The 18,040-nt window shown below is 54.5% G+C and overlaps 8 protein-coding genes across 8 annotated transcripts; 3 read left to right on the top strand and 5 right to left on the bottom strand.

The window, feature by feature from the left end:
• Window positions 1–927: 927 nt before the first annotated feature.
• Window positions 928–2,623, bottom strand: GCG54_00010793 (NADPH oxidase 1; the record flags this gene model as incomplete). The annotated part of the gene is made up of 2 exons (XM_045410709.1): window positions 928–2,438; window positions 2,497–2,623. 2 exons carry the CDS (start codon window positions 2,621–2,623, stop codon window positions 928–930), a joined length of 1,638 nt encoding a protein of 545 aa, XP_045257800.1.
• A 1,155-nt stretch (window positions 2,624–3,778) lies between these two features.
• GCG54_00010792 (uncharacterized protein) lies at window positions 3,779–4,339 on the top strand (the record flags this gene model as incomplete). Its single annotated transcript, XM_045410708.1, has 1 exon — window positions 3,779–4,339. One exon carries the CDS (start codon window positions 3,779–3,781, stop codon window positions 4,337–4,339), a length of 561 nt encoding a protein of 186 aa, XP_045257799.1.
• A 727-nt stretch (window positions 4,340–5,066) lies between these two features.
• Window positions 5,067–7,749, top strand: GCG54_00010791 (uncharacterized protein; the record flags this gene model as incomplete). The annotated part of the gene is made up of 2 exons (XM_045410707.1): window positions 5,067–6,033; window positions 6,077–7,749. The coding sequence occupies 2 exons, from the start codon at window positions 5,067–5,069 to the stop codon at window positions 7,747–7,749; spliced, it is 2,640 nt and encodes an 879-aa protein (XP_045257798.1).
• Window positions 7,750–7,793: 44 nt separating this feature from the next.
• On the bottom strand, window positions 7,794–9,860 carry GCG54_00010790 (Activating signal cointegrator 1 complex subunit 2; the record flags this gene model as incomplete). The annotated part of the gene is made up of 2 exons (XM_045410706.1): window positions 7,794–8,640; window positions 8,695–9,860. 2 exons carry the CDS (start codon window positions 9,858–9,860, stop codon window positions 7,794–7,796), a joined length of 2,013 nt encoding a protein of 670 aa, XP_045257797.1.
• Window positions 9,861–10,314: 454 nt separating this feature from the next.
• Window positions 10,315–10,738, top strand: GCG54_00010789 (40S ribosomal protein S20; the record flags this gene model as incomplete). Its single annotated transcript, XM_045410705.1, has 2 exons — window positions 10,315–10,577; window positions 10,654–10,738. The coding sequence occupies 2 exons, from the start codon at window positions 10,315–10,317 to the stop codon at window positions 10,736–10,738; spliced, it is 348 nt and encodes a 115-aa protein (XP_045257796.1).
• A 463-nt stretch (window positions 10,739–11,201) lies between these two features.
• GCG54_00010788 (Nucleoporin AMO1) lies at window positions 11,202–13,465 on the bottom strand (the record flags this gene model as incomplete). Its single annotated transcript, XM_045410704.1, has 4 exons — window positions 11,202–12,920; window positions 12,970–13,166; window positions 13,220–13,318; window positions 13,420–13,465. 4 exons carry the CDS (start codon window positions 13,463–13,465, stop codon window positions 11,202–11,204), a joined length of 2,061 nt encoding a protein of 686 aa, XP_045257795.1.
• Window positions 13,466–15,332: 1,867 nt separating this feature from the next.
• GCG54_00010787 (uncharacterized protein) lies at window positions 15,333–16,363 on the bottom strand (the record flags this gene model as incomplete). The annotated part of the gene is made up of 3 exons (XM_045410703.1): window positions 15,333–16,072; window positions 16,136–16,240; window positions 16,294–16,363. The coding sequence occupies 3 exons, from the start codon at window positions 16,361–16,363 to the stop codon at window positions 15,333–15,335; spliced, it is 915 nt and encodes a 304-aa protein (XP_045257794.1).
• Window positions 16,364–16,851: 488 nt separating this feature from the next.
• On the bottom strand, window positions 16,852–17,751 carry GCG54_00010786 (uncharacterized protein; the record flags this gene model as incomplete). Its single annotated transcript, XM_045410702.1, has 1 exon — window positions 16,852–17,751. The coding sequence occupies one exon, from the start codon at window positions 17,749–17,751 to the stop codon at window positions 16,852–16,854; it is 900 nt and encodes a 299-aa protein (XP_045257793.1).
• Between the last annotated feature and the right edge of the window lie 289 nt (window positions 17,752–18,040).

The raw sequence follows: 18,040 nt of genomic DNA, 5'->3' as shown, positions 1-18,040 counted from the left end.
ACATACGGTAACCGAGACCGAATATCCGACTAAGTCGCAGGGGCTGTTGAATTCTGAGAATGAAAAGTTGAGCGGCTTAGCTATTTGGCCGACAAAGCACCTCAAACCTGGGTCTTCGGGTTATAGTCTTGTCCGCGAATTCCGTGGCTTTCTCGCAAACTTCAGCTGAGTGCTCAGACCTCAATCAAAGTCCTTCTTTAGACAACCTGGATCTCGGTCGTCCCGGAAAAGCAGTAGTATATATCGCCGTTTAGAGTTTGAAAATGACCTCTTAGTTTTATTGGTAGCTATCGAGGACTTGAAGCAGACCTGCAGGCTACATTCACCGGGCTTGGTCGCATGCTTTTGAATGCCAATGCTGCCACCCTGGAACGTGAAGAGGATGAAGTATAAATAGGGCATACCCGCAACAACTCGTCGATAGGTTACAATCACTCAGACCTATCCTTCCAACACAAGTGCACTCTCTACGACCATCCGTTAGCCAGTACAAGGAATTCTATCAAGATGCAGTTCCTCAAGATCGTCTTCACCTTCGCTGCTGCCCTTGCAGTGCCCGCATCCGTTAGTGTCAAGCCCGATTTCGAATCACGGTCAACAACTAACGCTTTCCTTAGGCCGCAACCTGCATTCAGCTCGGAGCTTGTGCCGAGGGCAACGACATCAGACAGTGCACTTCCGGAAGCTGCCATCAGAAGCTTGGCCAAACTTGCACCATCAGCGGCAACACCGTCAGCTGCCCGAACTAAGCGATGAGCGTTCAGCAAAGACTTCCTCGATAGACAGAACCTTGATTTAAGGCTCAATTGATGTTCATAAAGATTTCTGTCGATGTTTTGCTTGGACCAACGCCACACTGTTCCTCCAATTTCGGAATATGTATGCGAGACCCGGTCGTCTCCTAACATCCCATGCCGTTGACAGCGACTAAAACTCAAAAACTTCCTCCTCGACGTAGAATATGCTCTTCGTAGAACTGACCTTGGACGCTGCTATCCTGACGTCCCGAATAAGCTGGATGGGACCACAAACGTTGACGGCTGCGTCCAGACAAGGGTGCATTCTCCTCACTCCTTCCAACCATCCCAACACGTTTGGACGGCCCTGCCCCAACTCTCCTGGAACGTCATGTTGACTGGCTCGACCAACCATTGCGTATGCGTCCTCTCCATCATCCGCCCGTACAGCTCCTCTGCCCGTGACATAGATCGAAATATTCAAAGTCGCAGGTACACCAGGATCGGCTGCCAGCGCAGCAAGACTTCTCAACTCGTCGCCCAACCACTCGATGCTCTCGACGTCTTTAACGACCCACAGCATGTGAATATGCCATGACTTCCCTTGCAGAGCACAGGCATCGGCGGACGCGGCTCGCTGAATGAGATGCGTTGCAATGCTGATGCCGGGAGTGATGCCAATACCACCGGCGACGAGGACTGTCAGCGGCTGCTCGCCCCAGAAAACGCGGCCGACGCCGTATGGTCCATCCAGACGCATTCGCAGCTTTCCAGTCTTTTTTTGCATACCTTGACACGGGGTCACGTACTCACTGCTCGTCTTTCCATCACCCGGGACGATACCCTGGACTTTCCTCGTGTACCCGCCCAGCCCTCTAATCGCCAGAGACGCGCCCTCATCGCCGGGCGCAGACGCGATGGTGAAGGGGTGCCAGTTCAGGAACGACACGCTCGGGATCTGCACCCAGGTAATTTGCCCCGGATGCCGCGGCTTCATCCCTTCGAACTTGATCTTGAGGACGTCTCCGTAGTGGTGCTGCACAGCGGTCGTGTTGATGGGACGAAAGTTGTAGTAGAAGCGCAGGAAACGGTCGCAACCCCAGAGCAAAAGGCCAGGCAGCAGGAACTCAGGACCCTTGGTGGCGTGGATGAGGGCGCCGACAACGAAGAGGAAGAAGAGGGCGTGAGAGTAGTAAAAGACCTCGAAGAATCGGCGGCGGATAATGGGGACCGAGGTGAGGGAGATAAGGACGAGGGATGCCCATGCCATGGCGCCGACTTGGATGCGCAGGTTGTAGAATGAGTCAGCGAGTTGGTCGGTGGCGATGTAGTGCTGGGTGTTCAGGGCGAAGTGGATGGTTGCGTGGACCATGGTAGCGACGCCGATCCAGCGGTGGTAAACGAGAAGAACCGGGGATGGGATCTGGGCGATGATGGAGAAGAGGTTTGTGCGTGCGGCGAGGAGGAGGGCGAGGCCGCCGTTGGCGATTGTGAGCCACCCGTAGAGTTTGAAGTCGGTAGTGAATTCGTTGTCGTTTACTCCGAACAAGATGTTGAGAGCAAGGAGGGCCGCGAACCTTAGGAAGTTGGCGGCATGGTGGTTCGTGAGGATGGGGATGGGCGATGGCAGAGTCAATAGCTTGTGCAGGGCTACGGCCACGCGTGTGTGGCCCGATGATGATGCTTTGATGAACGGGCGGCCTGGGCATTGATGTCAGTATATGTGTAACATGTCTCTCATACAACTAGAAAGGCTTACCGCGATGTGCCAAGCTGCGAAACCGCGCAGGAAGTCGGACGATGCTCTCGAGGAAAAGCATCCCAATGACACAGAGAAAGTAGGCCCTCGCTGCCAAATACTGATCTTGAATTACGGGTGTTTCCATGTTGAACTGGTAATGATGCTATCGTAAACAATGTCTAGGCCAGGAATCCGGAGAGGTTTGATGAGTTGAAGACAACAAGTATGATGGCTTAAGATGATGTTCCTACATGCTGAGATCGTGGTTATTCTTATGCTTTTGTATCATGTTGGGTCTTCAGCTACAGGCCATTGAAATCTATGAGTTGAACTGGTTTTGACGTGTGGCTGATGATGAGGGATCAGAACTGCCAAAGAATGTTGTTTTGCATGATGATGGATCAAACTTTCCGAATGCAGTTAGTATGTGAGACGCGCGGTTGGGTCTCGAGCAGCGCCCGCAGGCACAGAAAGCTGGACGCAACATGATGTGGCTTGCTGCTAATTAGTGCGCTGGGTTTCTTTGCTACGTTGTACTTCCCATAATTATGATTTGGAAGTTTAGATAATACAGCCTCAGCGTCTGATATCATAATCGTGACATTGAATCTGCCTTACCCAGGGGCCCGAGTTAGAGAACCTTCAGGGACATAGGAAAGACACTGCTTTGCGACCTTAAAGACCAATAACTTCGGAGTCTTACACCAGGCATGACTCTAATGAGCGGGCTCTTTTATCAACCTGGAGCCAATAGCTTTGGTGATGTACATCAGAACGCATGGGGTGGAATCACCAACCTTGAGCACCAAACTTTACTACCAAGTCCATCTCGAAAGGACCCTCTCTCGCCTTATTTATGAGTTTCGCGGATACATAGCCCTGAGAACCTGATCTCTGTCACTTTTCAACATGTAAGCCACGCGCAAGGCAAACATGGACGTGCGTTGTTTGGACTTGAAGGACGCAAGCCACCGCACACTTTAAGCTTAAGCTCGGGTACTTGCTGCTAGCGCATTACACGGTATCATCAGAATTTCCTATTTAGGCAAGAGTCAAAGTTGCAAAGGATCTAACTGGATTACACATCAAAGTTAATGGATGCTTGGATTTGAGGGTCCTCCCACGAATGAGATGGCATTGATTCCAAAGAAGTTCAAGTATATAACCTCCATACATGTCCGCCTCGATAGGTAATTGCAACATCGCATCACTCTCGAATCATAAGGTATTCACAATAAGACAATCTTACAACTCTACGCTTTTTTTCACAATTACTTTTAACCACACACAACTCAGAACAATGTTCAACCAAAGCACCTCGGTCTTCCTCACCGGCCTCACCGGCCTCGCCGTCTTCACTGCCCTCGTCTCCGGCCAGGGCAACGACACCATGACCCAGAAGATTGGGTGGTCCGGCAAGCTCTCCTCTCTCGACGGCGGCCTCGGCGGCACAGTCGCCGTTGTCGACGCTTCAACTCTCATGATCAGCGACTACACCCTCAAGGATGCCTCGGCGCCTGCACTCTACTGGTGGGGTGCCACCGACGATGTCATCAAGAACGGCTTCCGCATCTCCAACGAGCAGGTCACCAAGGCGGCATCCACCAATACGCTCACCATTAAGCTCGATACCGGGAGGACACCGGCTGATTTCTCCACCGTCGGGCTGTGGTGCGAGCGGCTCTCGGCCGACTTTGGGCAGGCTACTTTGAAGGCCTCGTCTGGGTCCGGGTCAGGGTCTTCGTCCTCCGGCGGCAGCGGCTCGAGCTCGACTTCTGCGGCCAGCAACCTGTCTGGATCTATGGGACGCTTGGCGGTTGTCACTGTCGGAGTTGTCTCGTTTGCCGCCTGGATGATTTAGGTGGCACAAGTCATGATTGCCACGACAGCAGTGTCGCCATGTTTTCAGACTGGCTGGGTAGACAATTTGCGACAACACGATCTTTACGATGGATTTCTCAGGGTGAGAGGAAGGGCAGCATGCACATATAGTAGTTGAATGAACGTGGTTTTCTGAATCTCCCAATCGCTCAGCTCCTCCGTTGCGAATTGCCCATCACCAGTCAAATTGGAGAGATTCGTGAAAGCAACCCACTAAGATGCTCGACAGTGGAACCAAAAACTCAGCAATAAACAAAAACGGGAATCTAGCGTCGATGGATCTGAAGCGGGCCACAGTAGCCATGGTTCGCATGGTTCGTGGGATGCTGACCCCGGATGAGGCCGCCGGGATTGTAAGATATGTATTGAATGGGTGGGAATGATTGTTCCTACTGTGTGTGCTCATCATTTCACGTCACGTTTCACTGTGCAGGGATTAGAGTCAAGGCACTGTATACCCCTCATCAGGCAACCAGACTAGCTGTGCCGCACCACCTTCCCACCCTCCCCGCCGCCGCTCAGCTCCTCCCGTCATCCTCCCCCGCCGTTCTCGACTTCTTGCCTTCCCGGCAACTCCTCAAATCTCGGGCTCTCTCCTTCAATCAACCATATTCTGCCTGCCAATCGATTCGCCAGCGGGAGTAAGAACCATTCATCACAGGATCCAGCCTGGCTTACGCGCCGGCTGACCTCTCCCAAATCTCACCATGTCCCAATCCAGGCGCCAGGCTCCTCTCGGTGAGCGACCATACAAGATCCGTAAACACATCCATCAAGGCCCGCCCTTTGCTGCGGTGCCAATACCCGCCTCGCTGCCGCCTTATTGGCCGCCTACGGACGAGCCCTTCGTCAATACGCAGCTGTACGGCGGACCAGCCATCTATGGAGACAATGCCTGGTCCCAGAGCCAGGGACTCGGGCACCTCGACCAAAGCTTTGTCAAAAGTTTGCCTGCAGATAGCCAACAAGGGCTTGACATGTTCCAGCCTGCTTCTGCCCAGGCACCTCCTCCAGCGTTGAGCACCGTGAGCAGCGTCACCTACTCGTCCTCATCGACCTCCCAGCCATCATCGGCAGGCTCCGGGCTGTCTCCATCGCAGACTGAGCTTCCATTTGAGTGGCCGGCTCCAACGTCAGCTTCGCATTCCCGCGTTCCATCGCCTGCTGAACGGGCGGTAGAGCGTGCCCAAAGCCGATTCGTCTGCCTTGGCCCGCATTGCGATGAGGCTTTCGACCGGGAGCAGGAGCTAAAGAGCCACTTCAAAGCGGTCCACACACACATTTGCAACTGGGGAGGCTGCGACCAGCCAGCCTTCTCCTCCAAGGAAGGACTGACCTGGCACGTCAAGCTAGAGCACCTTCTCGTCTGCCCCGCACCAGGATGTACGGAAAGCTCCTTCCAGAGCAAGAGAATCTTGGAGTGCCACATCAGATGTGCACATCCTGACGCCAATGAAGGCAACGGGAAGGCCGTCGAGTCGGTCCCGAAGCCGATGGTACCTGTCATGACTCTCGAAAAGTCCGCCAAACAACCATCCACCAACACAGCTGCAAATCCAAAGGATGCCATGGAGGACAAGGCGACTAGGCAAAGCCTGTCTGTCACGTTGGCGAAGAAGAGATGTCGAGAACAGCTGCGAGCGGCTGTGGAAAAGAAGCATAAAAGGCAAAACGGTACGTAACGCCGACATGCGAGACGCCCATCTGACTCCCGTAGGCCAAGCACCTCGCGCAGCCGATAGTCCCAGTGACTCGTCACGGGCGGTAATCACCCGCCTGATCGAGAGCGCCAGCTTTCCGATGGTTTGGGAGCATGGCGTTCTACCCTTTCTGGTCGAGTTCCTCCCAAAGTGGTGCGGCCCGAACCACGTCGTCAGCGTCACCCGCGGCAAGACTCCCGGCTCCCGTCGCGTCTGTATAATGACTAAGAAGCAACCATCACGAGCACGACGGATTATCATCGCAACCCACGTGAAAGATCTTCTGCCTGAGATATACCGGCCAACAATATCTTTCGAATTCTCCATCGGCGACGTGGAACGCCTAGTCTGGGCCAGAGGGTTGAGCAAGGACATGCCAGACGACATCTGCATGGCCCGGAACCCGCATTACTTCAAGGACCCATGTATGGGCGACAGCATCGGCATCGCAGGGACCGACGACTTCGAGGAGAGTACCTCAACTCTGGGACCATGTCTAGTCATCGGCGGTGGAAACTACTGGCTGGCCAACTTCCATCCCTTCGTCGACGCGTACCAACACCTAAGCGAAGTCAGCGTGCAACATCCTTCACCAAGCGACCGATCCCGCTGCGTCGAGGAACGCCACGATACCATGGACGAATCCAAAGATTTCACCATTGGCAAACTCACCGCAACATCAGGCATCGACCTCAAGACAACCCGCATCTCCCATGACCCTTTTTGGGAAGACTGCGGAAAAGAACAGCCTTTGATCGTGACGGACTGGATCCTGATCGCTGCAAAGACCAAGCAAGCCAATATTCTTCGCCGGTTCCCCTCAGAGACAATGCCCCTCCTGAAAGAAATACCCATCAAGAACACTTCGGCCATTGTGCCAGGCGGGTCAGTTGTATCCACGGGCCGAACATCCGGGCAACAGCGTGGACAAGTCTGCGAGGTACCCGCTTACGTCAGGGGAGAGGACAACGGTACAGGCAAGGCTACACGCGAATGGTTCATCGAAGACCCGGACGATGACGAGGAAGCATGGATTCGAGGTGGCATCGGCGTTGAAGGCGACAGCGGTGCCGCGGTAGTCGATGCAGACACCAATGCCCTCGTGGGCCAACTCTGGGGACGGAACAAGTACTTCGGGGCCGGCCCCCGCGTGACCTACTTCACCCCTGTCGGCGACCTCTTCGACGACATCCAAGAACGGTGCGACCAGCAAGGGCGGCCCCAACTGCCGCAGTACCGGGACGAGTCGGACTGCTACCCCGTCTACCCGAGCTGCCGACAGTGCTACGATCTGCGCACCTACCTCGACAGCCGGCGCAGCTCGCGAGAATCCCTCCGCTCCATGATCGGCCGCCTCGAGAGCGACCATGGCGAGCTCCCCTCGCTCGGCGGCACCTCGGAGCTCGCGACGCCACAGGACCACGTCCTCTGGTCTCGGCACACCGGCGTCGAGGAAGTCGGGTCATCCTTCTCCAGCAGCATATCCCCCGCCGCAGTCCACAACTTCGGCTTCACCCCGCAGCCAGGGACGCCCAGCATCGTAGACGTCAAGAGCCCGTACGCCCTAACGCTCAGCGCAGAGGATCTATACGACGACGAGGCCTTCACGTCAACGGCCACAGGCAAACGGTCAGCTGCAATGATGCAGCGCGGCTCGGTCCCGGGTGCCAAGAGGCAAAGATTACATTAGCCGTAGTTCTGTACATTAGCTGTAGTTCTGTTGCCAATAGCCCTTTATCCGGGCAGTCCTCCTCGTCCCATCTTTCTCGCGCGCTGGTCGCGGCGGTTATGATTCGCTCTGGAGCCCTTGCTGGCTTCCTTCCTCCTCCGCGCCGCCTCCGTGTCCTTGTCTCCCGTCGGACCTGCCACATTTCCGCCGCGCCCGCCGCCTCTGCCTCGACCCCGACCACCACCGCGACCGCGCCCACCTCTTCCACCCCTTGACGAGCCGCCGGCTCCATCCTGCTCCGACTCCTCGGCGCCGGATCCCGAAGGACTAGCCCTCCACGCCGTGGACCGCAACTCCGTCTGCGCGCCCGTAAACGCCGCGGCACCGCTATACTTGGCCTCCAACCTCCTCTTCTGCGCCGGGTTCCTCGACAGCATGACCGCCCAGCCCTCAATCGCCTCGTCCGTCATACCCGTCTCCTCCCGCAACTTCGCCCTCGGCTGCCCCCTCCGCGTCGCAGCCTGGCGGTCAAACACAGTCGGATCAGCCTGGAACGCCTTGAACAGCGTCTCCTCGCTGGCGTCGTTCTGCCCGTCGGCCTCCTCGTTGGCGCCGGCGTCGACGGTGCCGCCGACATCGTCTGCGTCGTAGGTGTCGTCGCGCTCGTCGTCGTCCGAGTCGAAGGCCGCGAGCGCCGAGAGGATGGCGGCCTTGTTGGGCGCGGTGGAGCGGTCTTTGAGCACGTCGTCGGCTGTCTTTTCTGGGTTTCGCTTGCCGAAGTGGAGTTTGGAGACGTCGAGGTCTAGTCTGTCTAGTTCGTCGTCGTCGAAGACGTTGTGGCGTTGGGGGAGTTGTGGTGGTGTGGGTCTGGGCGCGATGTCGTGGCTGAAGCGCCGCTCTATCTTGGGTGATCTGTCTTTTGTTAGCAAGATTGTTCTTTGGTGGGGTGGGATGAATGAGACGTACAGCTGCTCGCCGCGGTTCAGGTCCTTAAGATGTGGCGGCAAATCATCCTCCAACAGATGCGACGTGACAACCTCCGTGTCATCACCAAACTCATCAAAGAGCTTCGACACAAACGCGGAACCCAAATCGGGGAACAGGTCCTGAATGAGAGCAATCTGGCTTTGCCTGTGAATATGCAACTCAGCCTGCGCATCCCCCGCGTCGGCAGTCCCCTTGCCCTTGTCGACCTTCCTCTTCACGAGCCTCTTGGGCCTCATGAAACCACCGCCGGGCTTCTTGAACCCTTCCAGCGCTGAGATCCTCGTCTTCAGCGCCGTAGAAGCCGCGCCCTTTTCCTCTGCCCGCTTGAGGAGCTGTTTCAGCACCGGTGTGACTGTGACCAACTCCGCCACCAGTGAATCGTTCACGTTGAGCGGTCCGGCCTTGTGCGTCTCCGCCGCGGATTTTAGGGAGAAGAGGACGTCGGCGAGCATGCCGAACCGCGGCGTCTCGCCCTCCGTGAGCCCGATGAGACATACGTACATCGTCGTGATGAGTACCTTTCTCAACGGCGGATTTGTGATCTTGAATGCCGACACCAGGCCGTCTGAGAAATCTGACCCGGCGAGGAAGAATGCCGCCGCGTCAGGGGATGCATGCAGCAGGTGGTTCAGCCCGGCCAGCCTGCTCTCGAGCGACTTCAAGTCGGCCTTCATCCCTGCTTCCAGGGACTGCGTGAGCGACTTCTTAAGCCCCGCAAGCGACGTCTCAAAAGCCGCGGCGTGCGCCTTCCACGCCTTCGTCAGAACGGCTGGCGCATTCTTCCGGAAGAGCTTGCTGAAGCTGGCGAGAAAGGTTGGTGTCGTGAGCGGGATCGACGGGGGTGACGAGAGGGTGAGAAGGCGGGCTGTGAGGGTGAACGCCGCCCTGAGGAGCACCTTTGCTGGCGGGGATAAGCCTATTGTCGCAGCCGGGCTGGCCTCTGCGATCTCTGTGATGAACGTCGAGAGGAAGGCTGGGAGGGAGTCGTCTTTCGAGACTGCTTTTGAGAGTTGGGCGTCGGTCTGGGCGAGGTAAGCCTGGGAGAGCGTCGTCCAGGCATCGATGAGGGCGTTCCAGTCCTGCGGGGTGAGATGAGAGCGCCATGTGGATGAGGGGAACGGGGCGAAGGGTGGGAGGGTCGCCATTTTGGATCGGGTTCCTCTCTGGTGGTGGAGAGTGTTGATAAGGGGAGGGAGGATGAAGGAGGTGCTCTGCGAGAGAGCGGTCGTCGTGTATCTTATTGCATGCGGCTTAGCTGAGCTGTCATGTCGTTCGCCGGATGATTCATGGTCGGTGCAAGACCCCACGGTGCCAGCTTCCCGGCTGGAGCTTGATGCGGAAGTGGGTCTTCGCAGTACGTACACATCCCACCTCGCGCTACTCCCAGACGGGCCTAGTGTCTTTTCGGTAAAGCCCTACAACCTTCCCCCACGAAAAAGTTCGCGATCGCAATTTTCGCAGCCTCTCCTCCAAGCTTCTCTTCGAGCCCAACCAGCCTTCATCACTTTGCCGCAACCACCGTTCGAGTCGTGAAGGACCATTCTCGCCCAATTCTCTTCAATCAACCACCCCCAGAACCAACCGTTCAATCCCGCAAAAATGTCTTACAACAAGGACAAGGACTTCGGCGAGGCGCCCAAGACGCACAAGATCCGCATCACCCTCTCCTCCCGCAAGGTCCAGTCCCTCGAGAAGGTCTCTGCCGAGCTCATCGAGCGCGCCAAGTCCAAGGACCTCCGCGTCTCCGGCCCCGTCCGCCTGCCCACCAAGACCCTCAAGATCACCACCCGCAAGACCCCTTGCGGTGAGGGTTCCAAGACCTGGGACTGCTTCGAGATGCGCATCCACAAGCGCCTCATTGAGTACGTGTTTTTCCCTGCGCGCGCGCGCGTGTCCCATTTTCGGAGTGAAGAATCCTTTTGCTGACCAGAATTCTAGCCTCAACGCCCCTACCGAGATCGTCAAGCAGATCATCGTCAACATCGAGGCTGGTGTCGAGGTCGAGGTCACCATCGCCGCCTAAGTTTTCCTCCCAAAAAGGGAATACGCCGCGGATCGGGACCGAGAAGGGACTTGTTGTAAGAGGGACGAACGGTATGGGCTTTGGCTTGGGAATGCTGCGCCGCTGTGCTTGATGATGCCGAAAGGCTCTCGCGCGAGACGGCTGCGGCGGGCCGAGTTTGGAGGTCTAGATACCACCCAAATAAAACAATGACCCCAATTTGAGTATTGCTGTGATATTGCATGGTGATGCCGTCGGACCATGATCGAATCGGCGTGATCCGCATCCCTCGTATGCCTGGACACGCTTGTAGATGGGCGCAGTGCTGCCGGTATTGAAACGCCCGGCCAGATACCTCTATCCACTAACTTTTTATGATTATCCTATGGTATTGATATAACGCCCTGCAATGCTGGTTCCTTTGCTTAGAAAGTACAAGGCGGCATGCGTTCCTTTTCCGCCTCTTGGCGTCCTGCCGGCCAAGTTAAATATCCCAAAGGCAAAACTCCCTCTTTGGTGGCAACTCAGGCATGAGACCCCCTTCAAACTGGCCCTTCTGAGTGAAAGCGTGCCACTGCAACTTCGACTTCTCATCATATGCCTCGTCAGGAAGCTCCGTGTCCTTGTTGTAATTCGGTGGCCCGTCGGGGAACCAGACACGCTTCCACCCTCCGTCTAATGCGCGCACACCGGGAAGATTATTCTGGTATAGGACAGGCTTGCCCTTAAACATTGATAGCCTCCCGTCCATTCCCTTCGAGCTGTAGCTTGAGACGGGAGGATGCTGCTTGGAGCTGCCCGGCGGGTATGGCCCGCTCCCAGATGCGGCTTGTTGCTGAGCAGCTGGGGCTGCAGGTTGTGTACCGAACGGGCTTGCTTGCGCTGCTCCTCCGAGTCCCGTTGGCTGACCAAAGGCAGGCTTGGCTTGGCCAAAGGGATTGGCGGCTGCTTGTGGTTGAGAAGGCTGGCCGAAAGCACTTGTTGTTTGTGTCGGCTGTGCGTCCATGCCGCCACTTGCTGGCGCATCTTGTTTCGCGCCAAATGGGTTGGCGGCCGCCGGGGTCTGTGATGGCTGTCCGAACGGATTGGCAGCCGCAGGTTGAGATGTTTGGGCCGGTTGACCAAAGGGACTGGCGGACGCTCCAGGCTGAGACGGCTGGCCAAACGCGCTTTGCGTTGGCTGCGATGGAGCCCCAAAAGGACTGGCATTTTGCGTTGCATTCTGCGCGGGCTGTCCGAAAGGACTACTCGCGTTGTTGGTGTTCGCCGCCGCCTGTCCAAACGGACTGGCATTGGTGGTACTCCCACTGGCACTGCCAAACGCACCGCCGCCTCCAAAAGGATTCGCCTTCTGCCCCAGTGCACTCGCCTGGCCAAAGGCGCTTCCCCCACCTCCAAGTGCGGACGGTTGTCCGAACGCGCTACCAGAAGCTCCAGGCTGTGAAGGCTGGCCAAATGCGCTGCCGGAAGCTCCAGGCTGTGAAGGCTGGCCAAATGCGCTACCAGATGCGGCAGGCTGTGAAGGTTGACCGAACGCGCTGGTAGTTGTTCCGCTAGGCTGGGCAGGCTGTCCGAAGGCACCACCGCTTCCAAACGGATTTGGCTTCTGGCCAAGCGCTGATGCTTGACCAAACGCTGACGTCCCTCCTCCAAGAGCACTAGGCTGTCCAAAGGCCGATGACGGCTGCGACGGCTGGCCAAATGCTGGGGTTGAGCTCTGCGCGCCGCTGCCAAAGGCTGATGTTGGCTGAGAGGGTTGACCGAATGCCGGTGTTGACGATGCTTGGCCGAAAGCTGATGTCGGTTGCGAAGGCTGACCAAAGGCAGGTGCGGCGGCTCCCCCACCAAAGGGGTTCGGCTTCTGCCCAAGGGCGGATGCTTGACCAAAGGCACTACCTGTCGTCGAAGCTCCGCTGCCAAAAGCTGATGACTGTTGATTACCAGAAGAGAACGGATTCGCGGCCGCTCCGGAAGATGCCCCAGACCCGAAGGGGTTCGCCTGGCCGAGCGAACCGGTTGCCCTCTTGCCAACCGCAAACTCTCCTGTCGTCCCGCCTGGTAGCGTCCCTTGTTTGCAGATATCGACTCGATTCGGATGCTTCTGCTCGGCAGAGATGAGGAATTGGATCGCGCCGTCCAGATTTCCGACCGCGGTCTTCATCTGCTGCTGTGCTTGCTGGTACAGCTCTTGCGCTTGGTTGAGCTGCCTGTTGTCAGCCGCCCGCTGGCGAGAAACGAATCGTGATCCCTACCGCTTGTTGTGGGTTGCCCGAGGCCGTCGCCATGATATGGTGAAGCCTCATCTCCTCAAAGCTCTGCTCGCGGATGGGTCCGCCGAAAAGCTGTTCCGGGGCGTCCCTTCCCGGTCCATACGCTGACAGAATCCATTGTGGTTGTTCAGAGGTCAGGTCCTTCTCGATCGTTTCCTTCGATAGCATGTACGGTAGGGCTGCGCGTCTGTGAGCACGTAGTGTCGCCCTTGGGTAAGAATGATGCACGAACTGTCGTTTCCGCCGCGATTGAAACCCCCTCCGGAGTTCCCGCCAAAAGCTGCAAACCGGTTGTTCGACTGGCCTCGGGGATGTTCGAATCGGCAATTATCTGGGTTTGCCAGTGTCAGCGTGCTAGTTTTGCGCGTGTTCGGCCCATGACTGGGTTTGTTTTGGCTGGCCGATCGATGCGACCGGGGATGCGCGACGTACTTCCATACCTGCAGTTCCCCTGCTCGTAGAACTTGCAGACCACCATCTTGAGTATCGCGATCGAATCTGCTGCGCTTTTTGGTGCGTTTTAGCAGCGGCTATGTCATTTCGCTGGGATTGAGGCACGTCTAGGTGTAATTGGATCAATAATGATGGGGGAAAATGCTGTCAAAGGTCACCCGGCCGCGCAGATTGGGCGTCGAAAGAATTGTTTTCAGCCTTTCGCAGCCTTGTTCGCATCTGGCTCTAGCGCGTGTGAGCGGGCCAATGACAGAGCTCCGACGCGCTTGCATAAGCATTAGAAGGGCATAGTCGACTAAGATAGTGCATGTTATGCATTTATACACCACTCCATCATGTCCAGCTCACCCGCTCCAACCGGCCCCGCCTCACGCGGGTCGGAGATCGGCCTGCGGGAGACACTGCGGACCAGCAGCATTCCTTCTTTATCCGCGACGCAAACAAGCACATTGATTTCATTTTCTTTAGATACAACAACTGGTATTTTCTTCTTAGTATCGTGGAAGCTACAATATTCCAGAAACAATATCAGGGATATTTTGAGGTGGCGTTTGTATTGTCTCTTTTAAATATGGTCTTAAATCAGCCTGAGAAACTCATCAGGCTTTGAGTTTGGGTCAAACATAGATCTATGAGAATGAAATGACTAAATGACTACATCAAGTTCATATCCAAACGTTAACCCAATCACTGATTACTAGATAGACTGGAGATGAGGGTGAGAACCAGGCTGTTGTAGACGTTAGGCGTTGGACTAACCACATTAGTAACCCAAAACACACCTCAATTGCAGCTACTTACTGCGTGTTGGAACACAGGATCCTCCAAAAAAAAAAAAAAAAAAAAAAAAAAAAAAAAAAAAAAAAAAAAAAAAAAAAAAAAAAANGGAAAAAAGGACCCCCAAAAAAAAAAAAAAAAAAAAAAAAAGAAAAAAAAGAAAAAAAGTCTTGGTTGACCAATGACGAGACTTATCAGCGTCACCCATATTATCTCTCTCTGAAGAATCGCCGGTGGCTTCGCAGCCTGGTTCCGTTGCTGGGTGCTCAGTCGAATAACTACTTTCTACAACGCCGAAGCCCCTTCAAACTATGTTCTCGGCCTCTTAAGTTTTGTTTTACTGACATGTGCAAGCTGGACGCGATGTATGTCTACTTGCCAGCTTCCCCGTCCGTAGCATCACCTGCCGTCGATGCTCGAGATTCTCTCTCTGTTAATTCTCGATCTCAATTATTGAATAATGAGACCTCCACGCATGACAACTTTTCACTGAAACAATACGACCTCCAAAAATATCCTGCTGCAAAGAGCGCCACACACGCTATCAGGAGAAAACCATTGCCAACCTCTTCGACTCCACCTTACTCATCAATGCTTGACCAGGCAGACTCAAGTCGCGACGCCTCAATACTGAACAACCATGGCTTTAACACGTCGTCCTCGCTATCGTCTATAGTCACTGCCCGCCCGGATAGCAAAACTGTACCGAGTTTCACGAGGTATGGATGATCAACCTCGAATTTCACTTGTGCCCACACATTCTTGCACCAATGCCTTCCACTTAATTACAACAAATTTCTATCGCGTATCCACATCAGTTCACATTCGTTGATAGATTCAGCAGATTTACGCAAACCTTCGCCAGCTATTCCGAGTAAAGCAAGATCGTAAATTCAACATAAATGAAAGAAAAGCAAAATCAACCTAGAAACACCCGAAACAATCAAACGAGCAGCCACAACACCCCACTCTAAATAGAAAAACCCAGGAACCAAATTATTTATCCACCACTATCAAATGACTACCAGTTACCCCCCCAAACTCCACCAAAACCAATGCCCATAGACAACCCCCAACCACATTTTGGTCATATCATCAGCAAGTCATGCTGACTATCATCTGCGAAACTTCTTTCCCACTGCTCGCCCACGAGGTCCCTTGAAGCCTTTACCACCAAGAAGTGGCTTGCGGTGTCCAGCTTGGGCCATGGCCGGGCGGTGTCCGCCGCCATGCTTCTGCTTCATGTGCTTCCTGTGGTTGCGAATGACCGCGGAGATAGTTGCGAAGAAAACGAAAACTGCGTTCAGACCAACTGCAGTCCATGTAAGCGTGTGCAGGATGGTGCTGTCAGAAAAGACGATTGGCCCAGTTTCCAACCCCAAAGTTGAGGCCAGGTTTTCTTCGTTCCCGAGCAACGCTAACGCGCTCGTAGTGGTTGAAGCTGCGGCGCCGACTGCCATGAGACCGAATCCCATAAAAAGTCCGGCCAAAGCCATGAGAAACATGCTTATGGTCCGTCGTTTTGCTGTGTGATAAAAGAAGAGCGGAATGATGGCAAAGATACCGGAAAGAATCAATAACACGAAGGCGGCGATCATCCAATTACCGACGAAAACCTTCTCTTTGAGAATTCGGGCTGCGAGGAGAAGCGTTTCGAGGGCGCCGCGATTAAGTGTGGCATCATTCTCGAGGTTCAGTTCATCGATGAAGTGCTCCACGAGTACAGTGCCGTCTGCGCTACTGCCGTCATCATTGTCGCCATTATTGTCCGGAAAATAGTATATGCTCTTGCATTCGCTGATCGAGTTGGTCTCAGACCCTGTCTGAACCTGAGATCCGGAGTAGACACATATTCCTGATGATAACAGGATACGTCAATATATGCCGTTATCAAATATGGACTTTTCGCAGTACTTACCGAAGTATCCCAGGGTGATGTTCATCGTCTGTCCATCGCTATTGCTCAATCCGACAACGTAGTTGTCTTTCATACCAGTTGAGGATGAACCCCAAATAGCAAGCCCTACAGCTAGATTAGTCAAAAGAGAAAGAGAAAACAGCACGTGTACCGCTTACCATAGACGACCATGGCACACACCCACACAAAATAGGTGGTGCCACCCAGAACTGCTGATAGCTTCGCCATGTCGGCTAAATTGTTTATAGTAGAAAGGAAATGGAAAGCTGAAGATAACGGTGAGATAATGTTGAAGCGACAAGCTTGAGTCGGGAAAAGATCCTGACTATTAGACTTTGTTGGCTTTCGAACTTGGCGTTGGCCTCAAGCTTCAATGTTGTCGTGAGGCATTTGACTGATTATGTATTTGCGATTGCGTCTGTTCTCGGGGCTACAAGACCTGCAAGTGCCAGGCCACCAATGAGGAGATGAAGTCCATCAGCCGCATTGAGGTCTCGCCACTGTGATCTATGTTTATCCCTTCCGCCTCAAAGTCCCAGCCAGGCTGAGGCTGAGAGCGTCGGCAAGCCCCCTCCAGGCTCCCACTGACCTAGCTTCAGACCAAATGGTCTTGGCGATTGGGACAGGCCCATTGCCACAGCCTTATGCGTCCTTAAGTCATGGTCATAATTATTCGGGGGCCAGAAGTTGACCGCCTCTCCCCGCATACCCCAGAATTATGACAAGTGACGATGGCAAAGGATAAAGCGGGCCAGTTCATTGGCCCAGAACAGCAAGAACAGAGCAGGCAGAAAGCAGATGCCGGCTGCAGTCAGCGCCAAGGTAAATGGAACAAATTTGGAAATAATGTTGATGTATGTACGGTGGTCGGGGAAGGCGTCATGTCCCGTCTGCAATGCAGTCAGCACAACCGTAGCGGCGCCGAAGACAAATAGGTAGGGTGCCCCAAAACGCGCGAAAAAAGTGGCGTAGTTGTGATGAACCTTCTGATAGGACTTCAGCCGAATTACTCTATGCCACAGGTTGAGTCGCGTGAGCCGGATCTCCCCATAATGATACCGTGAAGAGACATCCCTATCCCGCAGGGTGGTAAACCCTCGAATGAAGAGACACCATATGTCCCAGTCGACAAAGTCAGGTAGAAGCTTCTCCGTTCTTGCAATCTCGAAGTCTGATTCGTGAACAATGAGTGAGGAGTATGTCCGAAGGAAGCCGAGCGCGTCAAGGATCAGCCGATGACCATCTTTATCCAGAGCCTCATCGATAGCCGCCGTCCAAACACCGTAACTGAAGAGAAACTTCGGGACTGGCTTGATGAATATTCGGTCGTAGTACCAGACCAGATGCAAATCTGGACGCTCGGTGATGCAGATGCGCCGGCTGTTGAAGATTTGCTGGTGTAGCGGGTTGATGTTGTGCCGGTTTGATACCAGGAATAGCATCCAGTATAGCCGTCTCAGCCTTTCCGTGGATAATTCTCGAAGGAGAAAGTTTTTTACTTCCGGGTCGTTGTCCATTGGGATTGCAGGGTAGCCCGGTATAGAGCTCTGTAGCTGAACCAGCTGACTCTGCTCATCGAAGGGGATGGTGACAGCCTCCTCGATGATGGATCCCATCTTGACCAGATTTGGCGTTTCTGCTGATAATTTGAACTGAAAACATTGAGCAAATCTGCGGCTCTCATGCAGAAGAATGCAGCTCAATAGTGTTTTAACCTGTCTCGAACGGGGCTGACTTAAAAATGGTAAGCTCATGCCTAAATGAATGAAGACGTGACATGCGGTTCAACCCTGCGAAGCTGAAAAGCCTTATCGGGCCGCCCGAAAATTCTGACAACTTGATGCAGGCATACCTGACAATACTCCCTCGACATGATGCATCGTACGGTGAAAAGTCTTGCGACGT

Source organism: Colletotrichum gloeosporioides (assembly GCF_011800055.1).
Source record: "Colletotrichum gloeosporioides strain Lc1 chromosome Unknown consensus_93, whole genome shotgun sequence".
Lineage (NCBI taxonomy): Eukaryota > Fungi > Ascomycota > Sordariomycetes > Glomerellales > Glomerellaceae > Colletotrichum > Colletotrichum gloeosporioides.
Note: the sequence above shows the minus strand (reverse complement) of the source record. Positions and strands in the feature narration are given on the sequence as shown.